General features: G+C 49.3%; 2 protein-coding genes across 3 annotated transcripts; one reads left to right on the forward strand and one right to left on the reverse strand.

The window, feature by feature from the left end:
* Nucleotides 1-1,674: 1,674 nt before the first annotated feature.
* Nucleotides 1,675-16,084, forward strand: RMND5B (required for meiotic nuclear division 5 homolog B). Its single transcript, XM_065874251.1, has 10 exons — nt 1,675-1,787; nt 5,951-6,113; nt 9,347-9,492; nt 9,621-9,761; nt 12,082-12,182; nt 12,365-12,531; nt 13,490-13,655; nt 15,082-15,184; nt 15,276-15,430; nt 15,518-16,084. The coding sequence occupies exons 2-10, from the start codon at nt 5,975-5,977 to the stop codon at nt 15,579-15,581; spliced, it is 1,182 nt and encodes a 393-aa protein (XP_065730323.1). The 5' UTR covers nt 1,675-1,787; nt 5,951-5,974; the 3' UTR covers nt 15,582-16,084.
* An 894-nt stretch (nt 16,085-16,978) lies between these two features.
* Nucleotides 16,979-20,906, reverse strand: NHP2 (NHP2 ribonucleoprotein). 2 transcript variants are annotated; one of them, XM_065874915.1, is made up of 4 exons: nt 20,691-20,906; nt 20,415-20,484; nt 18,011-18,116; nt 16,979-17,348 (listed from the first exon to the last, which is right to left on the reverse strand). In XM_065874915.1, exons 1-4 carry the CDS (start codon nt 20,848-20,850, stop codon nt 17,223-17,225), a joined length of 462 nt encoding a protein of 153 aa, XP_065730987.1. In that variant the 5' UTR covers nt 20,851-20,906; the 3' UTR covers nt 16,979-17,222. The 2 variants fall into 2 exon arrangements, with proteins under 2 accessions (XP_065730987.1, XP_065730988.1); XM_065874916.1 differs by lacking the exon at nt 18,011-18,116 and having other exon boundaries at nt 17,306-17,348; nt 20,691-20,850.
* Between the last annotated feature and the right edge of the window lie 207 nt (nt 20,907-21,113).

Below are 21,113 nucleotides of genomic sequence, written 5' to 3' on the forward strand. Positions count from 1 at the left end.
GAGGTATGAGCTGGGCATTCTAAGTTCCGGCAGAAGCTAGGCTTTGCTCACACCCAGTGTAGCTGAGAGGCAGGCTTCCCCAGAGGAAGTGGGGAAGCCTGGGGCGTTCGTGAAACCCTGTGAGGTCCTGCTGGCTTGGACGCAGCCTCAACCTCGGACTGTGGCCCCAGGCAAGATTCAATCAACCCTCCGACCCCCACAACTCCCGGCTGGGCCAGGACCACCCAGGCTCACGGTGCACGGACAGGCCTCTTCGCTCCCGTGGGCTGCTGGACGGGCTGTGGAACGCCCTCTTCCTTGCGTGTTTCATCAGGTTTGAAACCGGGGTTTCCCCATTCATAAACGGAGGATATCGGCTACTTCAGACTATTTCTGCGCAGCTACTGTGTTCCAAGCACATAGTGTTGGGGCTACAGCAGCCGTGAGTACAAACTCCTGGCCCCAATGGAGCTTTTATCCTAAAAGGGGGGGGGGAGGTTAGGGGCAGGAAGCAGAATAAACAAATAAACGCTCAAGATAATTTAAAGTCAAATATTATAAGGAAAACAGGGCTGGATTGTGCAAGGGTGTTTTGTGGAGGTGGGGAGGAGGTATGGAGGGTTGTAGGGTAAGATGCACTGGAATGAGACTGGCCCTGGAAGGAAGCTAAAGTCAGGGGAAAAGAGACCGAGTCTTTTTTCTTGGGCTGTTTCTAGTCCAAGTCCCTGAAGACTGAGGAGGGGGCGGGAGGCTTCTCTGCCCCTTCCCTGCAGAGCAAGGGGGCCTTGGAGGGTCGTGAACTCAGCCCTGGCCTGGGCTTGGGGTCACCGTCTCCTCTCACCTCCTTCCTAACCCTTACCCTTCCTCCTTAGGGCGGTTGTGCAACCCCTGTCTCCCCTCCATTCTGGAAGGAGAGCGACCAATTTAGGGCAGCAGGGCAGGGCCGAGTACCTCGCAGCAGAACTTAATTGCCCAGTGTGTTAATTAAGTATGGACTTAGGAGAGCAGCAGGGCTGGGGTAGAAAAAAGGGGACTTCTCTTTTAAACATCATTTGATGTTTCAAAAAGGGCATCAAGGAGCCATCGCGGGAAAGCCTAACTGTTGGACCTTACATGCATTGTGTTGTTCGGTATTGTCTTTACTTTGAATGAGGGTGGGAGGGCGCGGACCGGGGGAGGCACAGTTATTGCTGGTCTAGGGCTTCTGAGCGCGGAGCCGCCGCGCGCATCCCCGCTAGCCAGCGAGTGGGTCGCTCCGATTCCTCCCATCAGACGTGCAGAGTCGGGGCCGGGCCGGCGGCCTCGGGCTCCCGGGGGAGCCCGGGCGCAGCCCCCCGACGGTCGGAGGTGCGGTTTCCAGCTGCCGCCCTGACCCTGCGGGCGACTCCATTCGTGCGCAGGAGGGGGAGGCTCGGCCACCCCTCCACGGAGCCGCGAGTGGGCGAATCCGGAGCCTCGGAGCAACTGTCGCAGGTTCCGGTTCCGTTGACAGCGGCGCCGGAAACGAGGGCCCGGGCTGCGGTACCAGGTGAGAGCCGGCTGGCTTCCCTGCCGGGAGGTGCGGTCACAGGGCGGAGCGCGGTGGGCGGCTGCTCGGCTACGCAGGCTCCCAGGCCCCGGGTCTTCTGTAAAGCCTCGGGACTAAGCCCCCTCACCAGTCCGCCCTTGGGTTTGTTTTCTCCTCAGACGTCGGCCAGGGCCGGGAGTTGGACTCCTACATTCTCAGAGACCCTTCGGGGAGCCGCCCCTACCTGGGGAGTGGCTCGAACTCACACGTCCCGTCCTATTGCGACCCTGCCGAGCCGGAGGTAACCCGTTGCGGACGTGGGAGCCAGGCAGGGCATTCGACTAAGGTCTTTTGAAGGATGAGTAGGAGTTTGCCAGTAATATGCATGCTAATGCAGGTGAAACTCCCAGCAAGGGCTGTAGTCCAAGAAGATTGGTGGGCTTTTTCCTCCTTCCATGTTTGGTTAATGACAGAAGAATGATTTGAAACTTGAAATAAAGATGTGCAATGAAGAAAAGGAACAGGGTGATATGATAGACTAATAGGTACGGGGTGGGGCAGAGGGGGCAGCATTAGATACTGTGGTCTAGGAGAGCATCTCTGAAGAAATGCGTTTGAAACCCTAACAAGGACCCAGTCATAGGGAGATCTGAAAGAGTGTTCAGGCAGAGGGAAAAAGCCCTGAGGTAGAAATAAACTGATGTTCAAGAAATATTAAGAAAACTAGTGTGGTTGGAATATGGCCATTAAGGAAGAGAGTGGTAAGAGATGAAGTTGGAGAGGTGGTTGGGAGTTGACTCACATAGAGCCTTGTAGACCCATCTCCCATACTTATTCTGAGTATGTGGAAATCTATTGGGTTTTAAGCAGAGGAGTGATGTGTCAGGTGAAGACTGGATAGAGATGGGGGGTGAAAAGATTAAGTGTTGGGTCGGTGGAGGCTGTCCAGTTCTGTGTCAGGCAAAGGGGACCTTTCTGTGATTTATGCAAACTTCCCTTCTTCTCCCCTGGCCCCAGAAGGGGCCCTCTTGTGTTAGGATGTCGAAGACTGGGGACAAAACCCCTATGCATGCCTTGGTGGGGATTTCAGTATTTCACTCATGTCTCTTCCTGCCCAACTGAGACAAGTTTGAGCTCAGGGCCCCCTAGTTAGGAAATGGATGTACCCCCTGTGGACTAGGCCCTGGGCTGGGCACTGAGGGGACAGAGGATGAGATTGGACTCCAGCCCTGAGCAGCTCAGTCTAGTGCGGGGAGACAGACGTGTGAATAGGCAGTTTACTGTGCCGCAGTGCTGAGAACTCAGATGTGTGTGGTATAGGCGCCCTTGACAGAGGTTTGGTTTGTGAAGCAGAGGAGGAGGCAGGGAGATTTCATTGAGAGCTTCATGGGCTTCATGATTAAACAGCATCTTGTGTTCTCCGTGCAGAGAAGCATGGAGGGCACTCTATACACAGGAATAGCTTGTGCAAAGGAAGTGAATGTACAATTGCAAAGGGCATGTTATGTCAAACCGTGGCAGTGATGCGCAAAGGGGTGACAGGATCTGATGTGTTGTATTGGGGTGATCACCCTGGTAGATAATTTCTGTCCATGTGAGACCTTGGGGAGGAGGGCTTAGGATAGTGGAAATGAAACTCCCTGGATTAATCCTGAAGACAAACTCACACTCATCCATCCTTGTGCCTGGTGAAGATGACCGGCTGTGATTAAGGGAGAGTGGCTAACCCTGGACAGGCTGAATTGGCCTCTTGGGCTTTTCGGATGGAATACCTGCAAGCAGTTCTGTTTTCCCATCTCGTTTATTTTATAAAAAAAAAATTTATTGAGGTAATCACATTTATCAGTTCAGTGTACATTTAACTGGTCCACACAGGCCCTTTTTCTCCTTTGCATTTATTTACATATTCCCTTTTATCCCCATTTTCCCCATTCCCTCCCCCCTCCACCCAACTGCAGCAAACCACTCTGATGTGTTTGGTACATATCCTTTTATTTGCGTGTGTCCTTGGTTGTATGCATATATTTTTTAAAAACATAAGTGGTATTCTGCCTGGACTTCATTTTGTTTCTTTTTTTTCCCTTCAGTACCATGTTTTGGGATCTTACTGATGTTGCTGTGGGTATATCTGGAACATGGTTTCTCAGTGCTACCCAGGTTTCCATAGGTGCATCTCCCACATTTTACTTGACTTATCACTTCCCGTAGGCCCCTGGGTTGTCTCAAACTCCCTGCCACAACACAGCACTGGGATGAAAATTCTTGTACCCATCTCCTCCCTCAGCTTTTTAATACAATTTCAAGATGCTGACTTGGGCTTCCCTTTGATAACCCTGGTATTAGTTGATGTCTGACAGGGCCATAGTGTTTGACCTTGGTGAGGTTGTAACCTTTCTTGAGCTGTGTTTATTTTCAGTAAATTGTGATTCTGGTTCCCACTCTTGGCAAACATTCTTTTGTACTGCCATCTTTCCTAGCTGATCATCTCACAGGCTCTGTGGTTACTTTCCTGTTTCTTGTCATCATTAATAATTGCTGTACACTCATTCCAACCACAAATATTGGCTGCTTTCCTTTCCTGGTGAGATGGTGGCCTGTTAAGCTGGTCCAGAGAGGACTGTGCTTCAGAGAAGGGCTCTGGAGCCTGGAGCCAGACTGCCCAGCTTCGGTTCCAGGTCCTCTACCTCCCAGCTATGTAACCTTGAGCAATTTATTTCATCTGAGTTTCATTTTCTCATCCGTAAAGTAGGTCTAATAATTGTACCTACCTCATAGTGCTTTTGTAAGAATTAAGTGAATTAATGCATGCCAAGTCATTAGAACAGCACCTGTCACATAATAAGCCCCTATAAAATATTAACTATTCATAGCAATAATTATTATTATATTATTTCCAACAGGTACCCCTGTTATATTTTGCCTGTAGTGGTTCATATTCCAGTTATAGGGTATTTCCTCAGGGGGCATGAAGAGGGGGGCATGTCTTCTAGACACCATGATTAACAAATTCTACTGTGATAGTGTCAACCATAGGAGGGAGGGCATAAATACATCTCAAGGCCCTGGGTACCATTTCTCCATTACCCATCCCCTGTCTGATAAGGAGATAGTGGCTACAGGTTGGGCCAAGATGATGGGGCCAGGGCTAACAGTACTGGTGGGAATGGGAAGAGAGGCTGGTGAGACTGGGAGAATCCCGATGGTCACTTTGGACACAGAATTCTCTTTGTGACGTTACTCTGTACCCTTCTTTGAGAGAATGAACAACTGGCTAGATTTGAACATTTGAGAGCTGCATTTGACAGAGCCCTCTCACTTTAAATCCCGTAGATGGAAAGATGGGGAGCGAAATCAACTCTATCACCAACATTTTAAGGATTGTCCATGTGTTCAGTGTCAAAGGCTGCTCTGAAATGGAGGGGAGCAGTGGCCCAGCGTTGAAGGGACTTAGGAATGGGACCTTAGTGGTAGGAAAGGTGGGACAAGAAAAGTCAACTTTCTTCAATGGTACCATAAGGAGGAAGAGTTTTACAACAAGAGATGTTCTAGTCTAGTGGGGGAGGCAAGCCCTCAAACAGATCGTTACCCAGTGATCAAAACTGAAATAGAAGGGTGCCAAGTGAGAGTGGAGGGAGCCAGGTGAGAGCAGGCTAGGGACAGCTGCAGAAGGAGATGACCTCTTAGCTGCCTTGGAAAGGATGGGCCAGATTCTCAAGTAGTCCAGGAAGTGAGGGGTGATGGAGAGCATACCAAGGCACGGAGCTGTGAAGGAACAAGGGAATATGAGCTGCCTGTCTGTGGGCAAGTGGCAGGGAGGCTGAGGTAGGAGTGGTGGGCAAGGCCTCTCAGGCCATTGTGGTCAGCATTTGTTCCATAGGCTGTGCTTTCAAGCATCAGCCATTCAAGGACTGCCTTCATGGCTTCTATCACTATAGTACATGGAAAACCAAGTCCACTAAGTGAAGAGGTGGCCATAATGAACATATGAAAATACATGAAACATTAGAATATGCGATGTATGTATGGATTTCTACTTAGATAGCATAGATAGTATTGCCTGCTGAGGGCTCTGCAAGGCCTGCTCTCTTTTCCGATTAAAAAAGAGATGAGGGGAATTTCCTGGTGGTCTAGTGGTTAAGACTCCACGATTCCACTGCAGGGGTCATGGGTTCGATCCCTGGTCGGGGAGCTAAGATCCCTGCATGCTGTGGCACAGCCAAAAAAAATTAAAAAGAGAGATGAACAAGGATTCTAATGAGAAGAGTTGAAAACAGAGTAATTTTCTCACCATGATTCAGAAGACCCGTCCTCATGCCTACCTGCACCTCCAATGGGCACCCTGGCTGGAAGTGATGGAAGTTGTGTACAGATATGTTAAGCTGGGAATTTCTAAGCGTTGATATATGATATGGGAATGGTGAGGTGGGATCTGGGAGCCCTCCTCACTGTGCCCCTCTGGCCCAGGTGGGGCCTGACACAGTGGCTGCCATGGAGCAGTGTGCAAGTGTGGAGAGAGAGGTGGACAAGGTCCTGCAGAAGTTCCTGACCTATGGGCAGCACTGTGAGCAGAGCCTGGAGGAGCTGCTGCACTACGTGGGCCAGCTGCGGGCTGAGCTGGCCAGCGCAGGTGGGTGTCCCCCCACTAGAGCCCCACACCTGCCTCCCTTGGGGCCTAGGAGACCCCAAGGCTGCTTGATAATAGGGTTCTGGAAGGACGATGGTTAGGGCATTGATACATGGATCCCTAGGCCTCTTCGAAGGGGAACAATGGAAGTCTCTGAGCTATTTCAAAAAGCCCAACAAATTATTAATTTACCTGAGATTATTTTCATTTACGTTTTGTTTTCAATTTGCTTTTCTATTTTGAATCTTTAAGACACTTTAAGATAATTTCAAGTTTACAGAAAAGTCCTAAGAACAGTATAAAGAGCTCATATATACCCTTCACCAAGATTCACCAACTGCTAGTATGTTGCCGTATTTGCTTTATCAGTCTTCTTGCATATTCTTACTTTTAAAACCATTAGAAAGTAAGCTGCAGATATCACACAGCTAAGCCTTTGGTGTGTATGTCCTAAGATCAAGGGCATTCTTTTACGTAAGTACAGTATAATTATTAAAATCAAGAAGTTAGACATTAATATTATGACCTAATGAATATAGCTCATATTTCAATTTGCCACTATCCAATAATTTTTGTAAAACATTTAAATTTTATTTTCCAGTCCAGGATCCAATCCAAGATCAAGCATTGCACTTAGTTTCTTGTGTCTAATCTTTAGTTTTTTAAATCTGGGACATTTCCTCCACCTGCCTTTGCCTTTCATGACATTGACATTTTGGAAACATTAAAGCCAGTGATTTTGCAGAACGTCTCTCGATTTGGATTTGTTTGCTATTTCCTTATTATTTTTTTGCATTTTGGGCAAGAGTACTTCAGAACTGATGTGTTTCTCAGTGCATCACATCAGGAGGCACAAGGTATCAGCTTGTTCCATTATGGGTGATGTTAACTTTGATCAAGATCTTTGGTTAAGATGGTGTCTGCCAGGTTCCTACACCCTAAGGTTAATATTTCTTTCTTTAGAGTTAATCAATAAGTAATTTGTGGGGAGGTACTTTGAGACTATATAAATTTCCTGTGCTTTATCAGACTCTGCCCACTGGTTTTAGCATTCATTGATGATTCTTGCGTGAACCAATCATTACAAAGTTAGTTGCAACATGGGTGATTTTTCCTGGTCTATCATTCCCTATACACTTATTAGTTGGCATTTAACTATAAGAAAGGAGCTTTCCCTTCCTTCTTTCTTCCTTCCTTCCCCCTTTCCTTCCTTCCTTCCTTCCTTCCAAGTTCATACCCATAAATTCTTATATTATTCAATGGGTTATAATCCATTACCGTTATTATTTATTTTGATGATCAAATTGTCTTAGATTTGACCAGAGGTAACCCCTAGTTCCTATGTCCTTTTTTTTTGATTGAGCTATAATTCACATTAAAATTCACCCTTTTAAAGTGTACAATTTAGTGGGTTTTTAGTATATTTCCAGAATTGTACAGTCTTTACCACTATCCAACTACAGAACATTTTCATCTCTCTAAAAAGAATCCCCCACCCATTAATAATCACTCCATTTCTCCTTCTCCCCCAGCCCCTGGCAACCACTAATCTACTTTCTCTCTATGGACTTACCTATTCTGGACAGTTCATATAAATGGAATCATATAATACGTGGCCTTTTATATTCTTTCACTTAGCGTGTTTTCAAGGTTCATCCCTATTGTACCATGTACTTCATTCTTTTTTTATGTGCTGGGTCATATGGTAACTCTCTGTTCAACTTTTTTTTTTTTTTTTTTTTTTTTGGCGGTACGCGGGCCTCTCACTGCTGTGGCCTCTCCCATTGCGGAGCACAGGCTCCAGACGCGCAGGCCCAGCAGCCACGGCTCACGGGCCCAGCCACTCCGCAGCACGTGGGATCCTCCCGGATGGGGGCACGAACCCGTGTCCCCTGCATCGGCAGGCAGACTCTCAACCACTGCGCCACCAGGGAAGCCCTCTGTTCAACTTTTTGAAGAAAATGTTGGCACACTGTTTTGTGTGCACACTGTTTGGCACACTGTTTTCCAAAGTACCTGCAACATTTTATATTCCCACCAGCAATGTATGAGGGTTCCAATTTCCTCACATCCTCACCAACACTTATTATCACCTGTCTTTTTGGTTATAGCCATCCTAGTAGGAGTAGGCCCAGCCACCACCTCCTGTTTGTATTTGTCAGGACTCATTCAGTTACAGGTGACAGAAACCTAGTTCAGACTAGCTTAAACAAACAAAGGGGGTATGGTTGCTGCATTTATAGATTCAGGTAACTGAAAGGTCCAGCCCAGTTGGATCTAAGTGCTCATGTGATACCTTCAATCTACACTGGCTTCATTCTCAGAGTAGTGCTCCCCTGAGGTGGCCATGGTGCTCCAGCAACTCCAGTTCACTTTTGTTTGTTTAGCAACCTGGCAGAATGCTTCTCTCTTCCAGGGCTTCTGGTCTCGGAGCTTGAGACACTCCCTGACCCTATTGGGTCACTTTCCCTTCCCTGGGTTGTGTTTTCTTCCCTGAACCGAGGTGCTGCCATCTAAAGAAGGGACATAGATGATGGGCTGGAGGAAGGGACCCGTGCCCTGTCTGCCCTCTCTATTCTGAGCCCCACGTGCTCTTGGTAGTTCGTGTGGCTCATCCAGCCATGGGGGGTGGAAACCGCTGTAAACCTGGCATCCTGAGCCAGAAATGTCCTTGTGCTTCCCTGGAGGACCCTGGCCTGCCTGGTGTCCTCTGGGTTAATTAGAGGCATTAACATGGGGACAATACTTTATGGTTCAAAGCCTTCCCCCAGGGTATCTCCCTCAAGATAATAAGGAGCCATCTGGGTGGTGGTGAGGAGCCTGGGCTTCAGATCACTGCTGTGACATCTGGCAAGTTACTGCCTCAGCTTCCTCAGCTGTAGAACAAGATACTAACAGTGCCCACTGCATAGAATGGTGGTGAGGATTAAATGAGCTAAAACCAAATACTTGCCCACAGTAAGTGCCAAATCATCTTCATTTCACAGCAACCTACAAGGCCAGTGCTATCACCCCCATTTTGCAGATGAGGAAATGAAGACTCTGAGAGATGAACCGGCTTGTCCCACTTGACCAATTCCAAGTCATGTAGTTAAAAAGTGGCAGGACCTGTAGTAGAAGCTTTCACTTTGGAGTTCAGGGCTGCTTCCCGGCCTCCATGCTGGCATTTAGAATAAGGAGGCAGGGGCAAGGTCTTCTCCTCTGTGTCCTGACTCATTGCCAGTGTTTCTCTGCAGCCCTCCAGGGGACCCCTCTCTCAGCCACCCTCTCCCTGGTGATGTCTCAGTGCTGCCGGAAGATAAAAGACACCGTGCAGAAGCTGGCTTCAGACCACAAGGACATTCACAGCAGTGTCTCCCGAGTGGGCAAAGCCATTGACAGGGTGAGCATGTGGGTGGCCCCGGACTGGGGGCGGGAACACCTGCTGCTGGTGTGTAGCAGGGCTTCTCAGGAAGCCAGTGTGAGAAGTGAGACCCTGAGTCACAGGGCCCTGTCTCTTATCCTCGTCAGAACTTTGACTCTGAGATTTGCGGTGTAGTCTCCGACGCAGTGTGGGACTCTCGGGAGAAGCAGCAGCAGATCCTGCAGATGGCCATCTTGGAGCACCTGTACCAGCAGGGCATGCTCAGTGTTGCTGAGGAGCTGTGCCAGGTAACGAGCCCGCTGGGAAGGCACTGGTACCTTCCTGTTCTGCTTTCTACTTGGTAGTTTTCTTTATATTAGGACCCCGTTATTATTTTTTTCTTGTATCCAGACAGGTCGGCTTATTTACATGACTCAAATATGTATGTCATCAGCTCTGATTGTCTGATAGGGATACCTCTTCCAGAGACCTGTTTCCAGTGGACAGTTGGCCTGGCAGGGCATCCTCCCCTCTGGACTGCACATGGGAAGTCCAATGTTTCTTCTAAGATCGCCCCTTAACTTTGCTTCCATTGTAGACCAGCTCCTTTCTGTTGATGCATTCTTTCCTTAAATGGGTTAATAGCTATTTTAAAAATTGTATTTAATTTATTAAAACTGAAAAAAAACAAAAACAGTTCACCCATTTCTCCCACACCCTACCCTGCACCTCTGGTAACCACCAATCTGTTCTCTGTATTTATGAGCTTGGTTTTCTTAAAAAAAACTTTTTTAGATTCCACATATGAGTTCATATGGTATTTGTCTTTCTCTGTCTGACATATTTCATTTAGTATAATGGTCCATCCATGTTACCACAAAGGATAGGATTTTCCTACTTTTTTAATGGCTGAATAATATTTCATTACACACACACACACACACACACACACACACCATCTTCTTTATCCATTCATCCATTGATGGGCACTTACGTTGTTTCCTTATCTTGGCTATTGTAAATAATCCTGTGATGAATATGGGGGTGCAGATATCTTTTCAAGTTAGTGTTTTTATTTTCTTTGGATAAGTACCCAGAAGTGGAATTGCTGGATCATATGGTAGCTCTATTTTTAATCTTTTGAGCCATACTGTTATCCATAGTGGCTGCACCAATCTACATTCCCACCAAAGGTGCACGAAGTTTCCTTTTTCTCCACATCCTTGCCAACACTTGTTATTTCTTATCTTTTTGATAATAACCATTCTAACAAGTGCAAGGTGATGGCTCACTGTGATGTTGATTTGCATTGCTCTGCCCTGATGATTGAGGTAGAGAATCTTTTCATGTGCCTGTTGGTCATTTTGATGTCTCCTTTGGAAAAATGTCTATTCAGATCTTCTCTCCATTTTTTAAGGGTTTTTTTTTTTGCTATTGAGTTATATGAGTTTTTATATATTTTGGATATTAGTCCCTTATCAGATACACAATTTGCAAATATTTTCTCCCGTTTGGTAGGTTGCCTTTTCATTTTGTTGATGGTTTCCTTTGCTGTGCAGAAGCTTTTAATTTAGTTTGATGTAGTCCTGCTTTTTATTTTTTGCTTTTGTTGCTTCTTTAAATAAATTTTAGAAATCAGTGCCCCTGATATAAAAAGAGAGTAGCTATAAAAATATATACAATGGGGCTTCCCTGGTGGTGCAGTGGTTGAGGGTCCGCCTGCCGATGTAGGGGATGCGGGTTTGTGCCCGGTCCGGGAAGATCCCACATGCCGCAGAGCGGCTGGGCCCGTGCTTCCCTGGTGGCGCAGTGGTTAAGAATCCGCCTGCCAGTGCAGGGGACATGGGTTCAAGCCCTGGTCCGGGAAGATCCCACATGCTGCGGAGCAACTAAGCCCGTGCGCCACAACTACTGAGCCTGTGCTCTAGAGTCCGTGAGGCACAACTACTGAGCCTGCATGCCACAACTACTGAAGCTCGCGCACCTAGAGCCTCTGCTCTGCAAAAAGAGAAGCGGCAATGAGAAGCCCGCGCACCACAACCAAGAGTAGCCCCTGCTCGCCTCAAGTAGAGAAAAGCCCGCGTGCAGCAACAGACCCAACGCAGCCACAAATAAAATAAATAAAATAAAATTTAAAATATAAAAAATATATATATACAATGAAAAGTGAAGTTATTAATTTCTAGATAGAGTTGGTTGCCAGCTAGAGGTCTGAGTGCCTGGTAATCCCTTTCTTAAAAAGGAAGATTAGTAAAATGACGAAGTAGCACTTGTTAGGTGTTAAAGACACACTTAGAAGTGAAAATAAAGGATACTTTCCCTTAATGTAATTAGGGGGATTGAAAAGGAATAATTTCCTCTCCATGCTACTCAGTGTGGGTCTCCAGTACCCCAGCAGGTGGGGTGGGGTTTGCAGTCTGCTCTCTGGGAGGCCAGCATGTAGCACTCAGCCTCCCAGAACTGAACTGGGAATAAGAGGGGTCCAGGTGCCTGGCAAGAGACCATGGCTCCTCATGTAAAACCTGGCCCTCTCTAGCTCGTCTTTGGTGGATGAGGTTTTATTAGGTGTAGAGCAGAGAATTTTGGAAACGCTGTCCTCCAGTGGTGAATTGTTCTCTCTCCCTCTAGGAATCAACACTGAATGTGGATTTGGATTTCAAGCAGCCTTTCCTGGAGTTGAATCGAATCCTGGAAGCTCTGCATGAACAAGACCTGGGGCCAGCATTGGAGTATGTTGGCCCTTGGGTGGGCCCATGGGGGACAGGGCTTGTCTGTGCTCTTCACCTCACTCAGCATACTTGACACGTCTCCAGCTCTGTCTCACGGGCCTCACTTAGGCTCTTGGAGGCTTTTCCAGGGCCCCTTCTCTCGCCCCACCAGCTCCACACTCAGCTGGCCCCTTTCTTCCCAGATGGGCCGTCTCCCACAGGCAGCGTCTGCTCGAGCTCAACAGCTCCCTGGAGTTCAAGCTGCACCGACTGCACTTCATCCGCCTCCTGGCAGGTGGTCCTGAGAAGCAGCTGGAGGCCCTCAGCTACGCCCGGCACTTCCAGCCCTTTGCTCGGCTTCACCAGCGGGGTATGTGCCCCGAGTTCCAGGGTGGGCAGTGCTGGGCTCTGGCGGACATCACGTCCGGGATTGCCCATCCCTGCCCCACGTGGGGCTGCATGTTACCGGAACCCCTCCCCAACTGTTGCCCAGGTGAACTACAAACTCAAGGCCCTTCCTCACCGCCTCTGCCATACCCTCCTAGCTTCATCTCACACCACCTCTGGTCCCCAGCCACGTGCCACACCCCCACCCAGAGCTCACCAGGCCTGCCCACGACACGCGTGCCCTCATGCTGCTCTGCCTCACAGTAGGAATTCCAAACCTCAGTTGTTTGAGCCTCACCTTCCAGATGTTCACAATTAGTAACCACCCGACTACTAGTAACTTTTTTCTTTAGCTCCCCTCACATTTATTACTTCACATTTTATTTAGAGATAAACAACATGAAAACCCAGCAATGTTATGAAATCTTAGCTAGATACTGCTGCCTCCTGAAAGCTTTTTAAAAAGGGAGATTAGGGAATTCCCTTGGAGTCCAGTGGTTAGGACTTCACACTTTCATTGCATGGGGCATGGGTTTGATCCCTGGTCAGGGAACTAAGATCCCTCATGCCGCAAGGTGTGGCCAAAAAAAAAAAAGGCGGGGGGTGGGGGGATTAGCTAGTGTTGGAGAATAGAGACATGAGCGCTGGCCTGAGCTCGCTCCTTGATGCAGCTGAAAGGATGGGAAGGAAACTGAAACCCCTCCCTACCTCATGCTGTGGGGTCATGATTGCCACAGAAGCAGGCCTGAGACCCCACTTCCTCACTGGATTATAGGGAAAACTGGTTTTGCCAGAGGGCATTTTAACCCCCATTTTGTCAGGTCTCGGGCCTGGGAGCCATGGGGCTCATACTGCCTCTGCAGCCCTGCCACCACAGGGCTGGACGCGGAACCCTGGGAAAAGGCTGCCTCCTTGTACCCTGATTCCCCCTTGCCTTGTAGAGATCCAGGTGATGATGGGCAGTCTGGTATACCTGCGGCTGGGCTTGGAGAAGTCACCCTACTGCCACCTCCTGGACAACAGCCATTGGGCCGAGATCTGTGAGACCTTTACGCGCGATGCTTGTTCCCTGTTGGGCCTTTCTGTGGAGTCACCCCTCAGCGTCAGGTACAGCCAGCCCTGTAGGGGCAGCACAAGTGGGAGGGTTGAGGGAAACCCAATTTGCCAAGGCCCTGCCTGCCACGTCCAGGGATGCTGCTTGGTGCCTTCACAGACCTAAACTGGCTGTCTTAGTCATTCTTCCAGATAGGAATTACCTTTCTTTCTACAGTTGGAGAAACAGATTTAGAAAGAGTTGTGGCCTGGGATCACCATAAGGTCAATGGCAGGGTCAAGGTTCCCATTTTTTTTTTTTTTTTTTTTTGTGGTACGTGGGTCTCTCACTGCTGTGACCTCTCCCGTTGCGGAGCACAGGCTCCGGACGCGCAGGCTCAGCGGCCATGGCTCATGGGCCCAGCCGCTCCGTGGCATGTGGGATCCTCCCAGACCCGGGCACGAACCCGTGTCCCCTGCATCGGCAGGCGGACTCCCAACCACTGCGCCACCAGGGAAGCCCAAGTTTCCCATTTTATAAGGTCTCTTGAATGAGGTCTGTGTCTCCTGCACCTCACCCCTGGATTATCACAAGACCCTCTGACAGCCTGGCCTTCTTGCCACCTCATCTCTCAAACACGACTTCCCTTCAGGGAGACTTGAGTGGCTGAGTCACATGTGCTGAGAGCTTTCACTCAGAAGACTCCTTTATAGTTAATATTCTTCTCATGGCTTCACAACGAACCAAGGAGTTAGAGGTACTGTTATCCTCATTTTACATGAGAAAACAGGCTCCTAGGGCCTCACAGGGACTAAAGGTCACCTGGACCTGACCCCACCACATACCGCACCACAGTGGTGTATTTTATTTAGGCTGGCTGTGGAATCTCACGCCTTGCCCCACTGTGATAGGCTCCACCCTCCAATTCGTTACCACAGACTCTGGTTATAGAACAGTCTTTCCCAGTGGGAACACCGGTGCCTTAGGACGGTTCTGTTGCGCACAACTGCCCTGCGTGTTGTAGGCGTTTGGTACCCAAGGCTCCAGCCAGTCGGCTCCCCACCCACCGCCCAATCCTTGTGAGGACTGAATCTGCTTTTTCCCGTATCTAAGTGCCCTGGTTGACTGCAGTTACAGAGGTGCACTGTGACAACGGAATGGGGTAGACAGGCAGGTTGGGGCCCTTCCAAACATCATTGTCCCTGTCACACCAAGGACTTATCAGTGCTTGGGATGAACAGATTATCTGTCCCCTGGATTTTCCTTTTGTGTTTATTATAGATTCTCAAATTTGGGGTGCATTAGAATGACTTTTTAGAGTTGGACGCATGACTACATATGTGGCTTTATGCGTTACCTGAGAGATTTTTAAGTACCGGTTTGATCAAGTGCCACTTTGAAACCTTGTCCCAAGTCACATTCCAACAATGTGCTGGTCCTTCTGTCTGTCTGCTGGGTTCTTGGTCAGGGTCACTCCAGCCCCTGCTCTTTGTTCTGCAGCTTTGCCTCTGGCTGTGTGGCGCTGCCAGTGCTGATGAACATTAAAGCTGTGATCGAGCAGAGGCAGTGCACCGGGGTCTGGAGTCACAAGGATGAGTTACCGGTGAGGCCTGGCAGGGGGAGGTACAGCAGGAGGCGCTGGGGAGGACAGCCGCCACGGTAAGTGGGACTCACACCTCTGCTGGCCTCCCCAGATTGAGATCGAACTAGGTATGAAGTGCTGGTACCACTCAGTGTTCGCGTGCCCCATCCTCCGCCAGCAGACGTCGGATTCCAACCCTCCCATCAAGCTCATTTGTGGCCATGTCATCTCCCGAGATGCACTCAACAAGCTCATTAACGGTGGAAAGTAAGTTCCATGTGCTCTGCTCCACCTTGGCTTTATCGTTCTGCTGGCTGGCCCCCTGAGACATTCTTGGTTCTCCTCCCTTTGTAGGCTGAAGTGTCCCTACTGTCCCATGGAGCAGAACCCAGCAGATGGGAAACGCATCATATTCTGATTCCTGCCTGGGAGGAACTTTGCTGAAAGAGGTTTTTCACCCATGAGCCTTGGTCTGTCTCTGTGGGGGTGGTTGGCTTCTGTGGACTGTGGTTCATTTCAGAGCAACTGGCTGAGGAGTGCCACCATAGGCAGGGGCTGGAGTGGCCCTGTGGCAGAGACCAAGGAGGGAGATGAAGCAGCCTACATCCGGCAGCTGGCTCCTTGGCTCTGAGGGCAGGGAGACTCTGGCCTCTGTACTCCTGCTCTGTCTCCCCTTCATTATATTTGCTGTTGACTTAGTAGCAACTGACAGAGAAGCAAAGGACTTGGCGGGCACAGCAGATGTCCTCCATCCTGCCCTCAGCCAGGTCTCTTACTGCCACACCAAGGCTTGTGTCCATTCCTCCCACTGTACAGCCTCACAACTGTATGCATCAATTTCCCACTGTAAATAGTCTGGGATAGAACTGAATGCCATTGTTTTATAACTTTGAGCAAATATATTCACAGGCCTTCTCCTTACTTTGCCCACCTTTAGCTTCACTGGCAAAGAATTACCACGTGCCCACTGCGCACAGGTACTGGGCATGGCCTAACTATTGCTGCTGGTTGGGAGCATGGCAGCCACAGAGCCCAGTCGAAAGAACCCAACCTGCATCTGATTGGGAGAAAAAGCTAGGAGATGGCAGACCCCGGGCAAGGTGCTTTTACATATACACATATAAAATCGTATTACCTCCTTATTAGAGATGAGTGTGAAGGGATGTAGGAAGATGAAATGACTTGCCCAAAAAGGCTCACAGCTTATCAAGAAGAGAGCTTGGAGTTTAAACCAGATCCAACCCTCAAGCCCAAGGTCCTTCCAGTTTATTCCGGGGTGCCTGAAGCTTGGCTGCTGTGTGTACTGGGTCCTGTGCTGGGCCTTTGAAAACAGGAAGGCACCATAAGTCTAAAATGTTTGAAGGGATTAGGTTATGGGGCCATTATGCCAAGCAGGAGAGATGGCCTGGGGTTCTGCAATTAACTTCATATACCTATTTAAAATTTACTGTGTGGGTGGGTACATTGCTTCTGTCAGCTTCCCAGTGGCATTTAAGTCTCTTGGGGAAAAAGAAAAGAGGAATGGGGGTGTCCCCGACATAGGAGCAACAGGCTTAGGTGAAGTGGGGCCTGGGCTCAGCTGGCTCGCCCTGCAGCTCCCAGCTACTCTGGAAGCGGGAGTGGAAAGCTCAGGGTGGGCACTAGGGTCCGTTCTCAGCTTGAGTCTAGCACTGGCTCTGGTGGCCAAGCACTAGCACTGAACATTCTTGAAGTCCTCGGGTCCTCTGAGGAGAAAGGCTGCTTCTGCTCTTTCCTCCCCACCAACTCCTCAGCCCCACCAGTAGCTGCTGCTTAAAAAAACACCCACAGACTCAGCACATTTTAGTTTTAGCATTTACTTCTCCCACGTCATCTTCATTGAAGCTCAACAGAAAATAGCACTGATGGAGAAGATGCTGGCTTTGCTGCCGTGAAGTAGCTGTTGGAGCCACCTGGGAAGAACACGTGCCTCAGGGTACCACAGAGATGCCATGAATGTGGGCAGCCGGACGGCTGCCAGCTGGTGCGCTGCCAATGCAACAGCTTCTGGAGCAGGTGCCCAGGTTGCTGCCTAAGTCCTTCACATGGGCGGGGGCAGGGCCTGTACCTCCTCCAGGCACTCGTCATAGGCCTCCTGGTATTCCTCATGGGGCTTGACCATTATCACACAGGTGGGGCGCTTAGAGCCGGCGGCTGCACCCAGGTCCTGCAGAGAAGGAAATAGAAGGGCTGTTTGGAAAGAAGGCCGCACAACCTGTATACCAGGGAGTCACAAACTGATGATCCACCAGCCTAATCCAGCCCACAGACTAGTGCTAGTGTCAATGTTAAGACATGTGCTAGTCAGTCAATGTTAACATTTTGACACCATTTAAACTCAGCAAACTTTCGAGTTGTGGTCCAGCAACACTGGGCCTACAGTTTCACATGGCAACTGTGAAAGGGCTCCAGCCCAGCAGGGGCTGTCCCCTTGGGCAGTGCCTATGCTTTCCAGGTCCCTGCCATCCCCCACTCCCTGGACCCCAGACCTGGCCTCTGCTGTGTAAGGGTAAGGACAGCTTCAGGTCCCTAGAACATCCCCTCTGAAACTGTACCCACCTAATAGGACTTACATATCCAAGTTCACCTTCTGTTTCATTTCCATAGTCCATGGAGAAGGGGATTCCCATTTTACAAGAAAGAAATGGAAGTGCAGAGAGGTAACTTACGTGCAGTCCCTCGTCTAGGAAGCAGCAGAGCCAAGAATCCATCCAGGCCTGTCTTAACTCCAAAGCTCATGCTCCTTCCCACTATGGCCTGCTGCCACATACCTGATCCCAGACACCCTCCCTCCTGTGCTGACCAAGATCGGGCACACGTGCTCCTTACCGTCTTAGAGGGGATATAGACGTACGGCAAATTCCGATCTTCACACATAACTGGGAGATGGCAGTATACCTCAATGGGTAATGTGTCTCCTGCCAAAACCATGATCCTGAAATAAGAGAAACCACTGTCATTTCCAGCTTGCTTGTTCCCTCTTTCAGTCGTAAGTGTTGCCTCTGAGCTGGGCCTTGGGGGTACAGAGATGGGTAAAATGCCCCATGACCTCAAAGAGTCCAATTATTAATGTGTGTCTCCCAACCTTTAGAAATTCATGCAGGTTGGTTTGGTGAGTGCCATTCCTCTGGGGAGGTAATCTCTATTGCTTGGCAACAAGTAAATGCCACCAAGTGTGACAAAGCATATCGCGCTGGGACAGATGAGGTATGAGAGAGATGCCAAGGAGTAAGAGCTCAGTTCTCCTTGGAAGATCAAAAAATGAATCAGGAAATGATACTTGAGAGGAAAGCTGAATGATGAACATGTCAGGCAGCCCGTGGAGGGGCTGGAGACAGGGAAAGCATTTAAGGTCAAGAGAATCAGAAGGATACCAGATACACAGGGGCTGGCTATTGCTGGGGAGCCAGGGATGGCTTTGGAGTCCAGGATGGGGATGGGGCAGACAAGACGGCTAGAAAAACTAGTCACATTTAAGGGCCTTGAGTGCTTCCAGGATCATTCCCAAGAGTGACAGGGAACCAGATCCAATGAAAGCTTGCCAGAGAATCCCCAGCTAGGGCTCTTAGCTGGCAAAGTGTTGGGGTTCTGGGACAAGGGCCTCAGCAGCCCTGATGACACAGAGGGAAGAGTCTGTTCCCGTGGGGAGTGAGAGGAAAACACAAGGAAAAAGCTCTTGGTTCAAAGCACTGCATCCACACTCCTAGTTTTCCTTTTGCCTCATATACTCTCCTCCTCTGCAGGCTCCTCTTCCTTTGAGTAGCCTTTATTTTATTTTATTGGCCGTGCCGCACGGCTTGCGGGATCTTAGTTCCCCAACCAGGGATCGAACCCTGGGCCCCCTGCAGTGGAAGCACGGAGTCCTAACTGCTGGACCGCCAGGGAATTCCTCAGTAGCCTTTAAATGCTGCTGTTCCCACAGCCTGGTCCTTGGCTGCCCTGTCAGTACTTTCTCCCCAGCTGACCCCATCCATAACCAAGGCTTCAAGCACCAACTATGTGTTGACAACTCCCAAATCTATTCTCTCCAGCCTGATCCTCTCCCAAACTGCAAACCCTTATAGCCACTTGCCTGTTTGACATTTCTGCTAGGGAGACGGTTCATATGTCTAAAAGGCACCTCAGAAACTTGTCTAAAACCAAACTCATGATCTTCCCATACAAACCCGGCTCCCTCCACTATTCACTATTTCAGTGAGTGTGCCCTCTGTCCATTCGCCTGGAATCCACACCTCTTCACTCCGTATCGGAAAGTCCTCTCATCCATCCACTTTAATTCATTCCATCTCGCCATCACTAACCCAATCAAAAATTGCCCTCGCCTCTTCTATGCCACAGTAGCCTCCTATCTCAATTTCCCCATCTATTCTTCCACCTCTGATCCTTTCCAAAGTTGCCAGAAAAATCTTAAGATGTAAACATAATTATGTCACTCTCTGGCTTTAACCCTCAGTGGCCTCCAAAGCTCTGAGTACAAAAACTAAACTTACCATGGCTTACAAAAACCCCATGCGAAGTTAGCACTTCTGTCCACTACTACCCTCTCCTGCCCTGAAATCCACTTTCTTCTGGCAGAATGTCTCCCCTCCCCCGCCAGCCCACAAACTAATTCCTATATCTTCAGACCTCAGCTACCCCACCTAGGTCAGACTCCATAGAGCATCAAATCCCCCCAGCATTATTTATCTCTGGAGCACCTACAATGTACCAGACACTTCTGAAAGTAAAGCAGTGAGAGGCTTTTTCCTATTCTCAAAGAGCCTACTTTCTGGCCCTAGTGGGAGATACAGGGAATAAAAATGCAAATAAATTTCAGGTTCTGATAAATGCCAGAAAGAAAAGATGTAGGATAATGAAGTCATTCTCACTGCACCCTGTACTTTTCCTTTATGGTTACCTATGACTCTTGTAATTTTGTGTGTATTTGATTACTGTCATTGTCTCGCCATAGTATAGTGCCTGAAAAAGAGGAGTCAGTAAATAGTCGCTGAATGAATGAAGCTGGGATCTACCCTAAGTGAGCTGGCTTATACGATTCGCTTCCCCTGGAATTCACTTTCCCCATGTTGTCCCTTTGCGCTCGTGTAAGTGATGTATCAGCATTTGTACGGAAGGGAATTTACCTTCTGCACATGAGGGGGAGTCATAGCTCTTTTACCGACTACCTACTAAGTAGCAGGGATACCTTCGTCATCGTTTAGAAATGCAAAATCTGGCGGGAGGGGGTTCTTACCCTTTCTCGCCTTTGTTGATAAATTTCTGAACTTCCTTCACCCCGCGCCGAATCTGCTTCTGCTTTACGGCTGCAACGACAGAAGAATCGGTCGAGGGGACCTCCGCCCGCCACCCGCGCCCTGTCCCGACTCACCCCGGCGTCCACCCGTACCTTTTTTTTTTTGAAGACGCCACGCGGCTTGCGTAACTTCCCCACCTAGGGGTCGAACCCATGCCCCCTCCACTGGAAGCGCAGAGTCTTAACCATTGGACCACCAGGAAAGTCCCGCCGCACCTTTCTTGATGCATTTGTAGAGCTTCCGCGTGAGGCGGCGAGAAGCCAGAGGCTGGGCGATGGGGTTCAGATTCACCAGCAGCTCATGGTAAGTGCGCTCTCCGCAGCACGCATCCGCCTGAGCCTCCGGCCCGTCTGGATCTGCCTTTATTTTGGTCATGGCAGCGACCGCGGCAACCGAGTGCCCAAAGTACTAATCCACGCGGCCGGCGCTTCAGGAATCACTTCCGGGTCATGCCGCTCTGCGGGAAGCAGGCAGTACACCATAACCAATTAGGAACTCAGGTCTCCGACTGGCCAATTCTTGACGCTCAGCTTCTTAAATATACAGCACGGAGGGGCGGGGTCTCGGCCGTAGGGGCGGGGCCACTCCCATAACTGGGGCGGGGAGGGGCGGGGCGGAGTGGATTAGGGCCGGAATCA

This window comes from Phocoena phocoena, chromosome 3 (assembly GCF_963924675.1).
Source record: "Phocoena phocoena chromosome 3, mPhoPho1.1, whole genome shotgun sequence".
In the NCBI taxonomy this organism is placed as follows: domain Eukaryota; kingdom Metazoa; phylum Chordata; class Mammalia; order Artiodactyla; family Phocoenidae; genus Phocoena; species Phocoena phocoena.

Coding starts and splice junctions, on each gene's coding strand:
- NHP2 (XM_065874915.1), bottom strand. CDS start 20,850: ATGACCAAAATAAAGGCAGATCCAGACGGGCCGGAGGCTCAGGCGGAT. Junction 20,485..20,690: donor CTACAAATGCATCAAGAAAG/GTGCGGCGGGAC, acceptor CTGTCGTTGCAG/CCGTAAAGCAGAAGCAGATT. Junction 18,117..20,414: donor ATCAACAAAGGCGAGAAAGG/GTAAGAACCCCC, acceptor CTCTTATTTCAG/GATCATGGTTTTGGCAGGAG.
- RMND5B (XM_065874251.1), top strand. CDS start 5,975: ATGGAGCAGTGTGCAAGTGTGGAGAGAGAGGTGGACAAGGTCCTGCAG. Junction 9,493..9,620: donor TGGGCAAAGCCATTGACAGG/GTGAGCATGTGG, acceptor TATCCTCGTCAG/AACTTTGACTCTGAGATTTG. Junction 15,431..15,517: donor AAGCTCATTAACGGTGGAAA/GTAAGTTCCATG, acceptor CTCCCTTTGTAG/GCTGAAGTGTCCCTACTGTC.